General features: G+C 39.6%; 1 protein-coding gene across 1 annotated transcript; it reads right to left on the bottom strand.

The window, feature by feature from the left end:
• LOC111408555 (indole-3-pyruvate monooxygenase YUCCA2-like) lies at positions 1-1,687 on the bottom strand (the record flags this gene model as incomplete). The annotated part of the gene is made up of 2 exons (XM_023038301.1): positions 716-1,687; positions 1-156 (listed from the first exon to the last, which is right to left on the bottom strand). Coding segments are annotated over exons 1-2 (840 nt in total), but the record flags the coding sequence as incomplete, so codon positions are not given.
• Positions 1,688-1,736: the final 49 nt, after the last annotated feature.

Here is a 1,736-nt window from a genome sequence, read left to right as displayed (position 1 = left end):
TGGTCTCTTGAGTCCAACATTGGCGGTGTTGCCAAGCATAAAATGCGAAATCGCAAGTAAAAATCGATCAACGTGCTTGACGTGGAACCATCGTAGCAATTTCATGGCCAGCCCGAAAGTTGAAATCCCAAACATCTCTTGAGGCAGAACGTGCACCTGAAATAATTAATTTTGAGTTTTACAGGAAAAATTTTGAACTAAAGCCAATTTTTATACATATATATTTTTCCATACTTTTAATTAATAGCATGAAACTAAGGCAAGATTTTGTTCCTTGGCCTGCTTGAGCACATTCCACAATTTACTTCCCTCACGATGTTACAGAAATGAGACAATAGAGGCCCTCAAAATTAGGGTTCATACTTTTAATTAATAGCATGAAATTTGGAGCATACTTTCTGCACAAGTACAACGCATGGAACCGGATTCCAAGAAAGTTGAAAATATAATGGAAAACTTTTTCAACAAAGGTGTATATGGTCACAAATGTGTTTCTAGGTTTCAGTCTATTTGAAAAAAATTTAACGCCTTAATATTTTAGATAACAATGTTTAGTAAGTATCAATATATTCTATCTTTCGTCGCCCATTTATCAAAATTATGCCCAAATAAAACCTCTTAAAGAAAAAATAACGAGAACACTGTGTCGCTGACATGGAGAACGTATTAAAAGACTAACAAATTAAACTTTTAAATGATGTGGTTTGGCACTTACGGAATCCCTAACCACGAGTGACGGGCTAGCATTACAGTTGCATAGGTCCAAAGAAACCTCCATGCCAGAGTTCCCACCTCCAACAACCAAAACCCTTTTTCCTCGATACGAATCCCCACTCTTGTAAGAACTCGAATGAGTTATCGGCCCAACAAATTTATCGATGCCTTCAAACTCCGGTATTACCTCTTCGGCATTCTCGCCTGTGGCAACGATCAACCATTGGCACACATATTCCCTCTCCTCCATTTTAATCCCGACCGTCGTAACCCGCCATAATCCATCAAATCTTGCACTCACAACCGTCTGGTTGAACTCAGGCTCCAAGTTAAAGTGTCGAGCATAGGCTTCCAAGTAGGTCACAAAGTCTTGTTTGGTTGGATAATTAGGGTAAATTGGAGGAAATGACAGTAGAGGGAGCATGCAAAATTTCTTGGGAAGGTGGAGCCTAAGCCGGTTGTAGGTTTTGAGTTTCCAAAGAGAAGCTATGCAATTAGCCCGGTCAAGAATCAAACTTGGAATGCCTTTTTCTTTAAGACAAGCTGCCGTGGCTAGACCGGACGGCCCGGCACCGATGATTACTGGGCCATCGACCCAAACAACTCTCCTCCTTGATTCGGACATCATCGTGTTTTCTGAACGATCATGGATTCTTTTGCATGCCATTTCCTTCAAGAAATCCATTATTTAACAACGAAATTGAAAACAATATAGTGTTCATGCAAATTAAGGACAAGATCTTGAAATGGGGTGTTTTATATATAAAGAGAAAAGAAGTTCAGTGATCAAGAAAAGTGAAGTGGGCGCGCATTCTTAATTAGAAACAACTACCAATAACCAACAACCTCTTCCTTACCCTCTTTACCCTATTTGAATATTACACAGAATTAATTATGAGAAGGAGAGAAAGAGAATAATTCTGGTTGAGATAACGGCTATCCAATCAAGTTGTATTGAGGCAGCGCGGGGAGACTCAAATGCAACGTTGAACTGTGTAGAACACGATGATCTACCAGGTTAC

The sequence above is a fragment of the Olea europaea genome, chromosome 13 (genome assembly GCF_002742605.1).
Source record: "Olea europaea var. sylvestris chromosome 13, O_europaea_v1, whole genome shotgun sequence".
In the NCBI taxonomy this organism is placed as follows: Eukaryota; Viridiplantae; Streptophyta; class Magnoliopsida; order Lamiales; family Oleaceae; genus Olea; species Olea europaea.
This window is presented reverse-complemented; position numbering and strand designations above follow the sequence as displayed.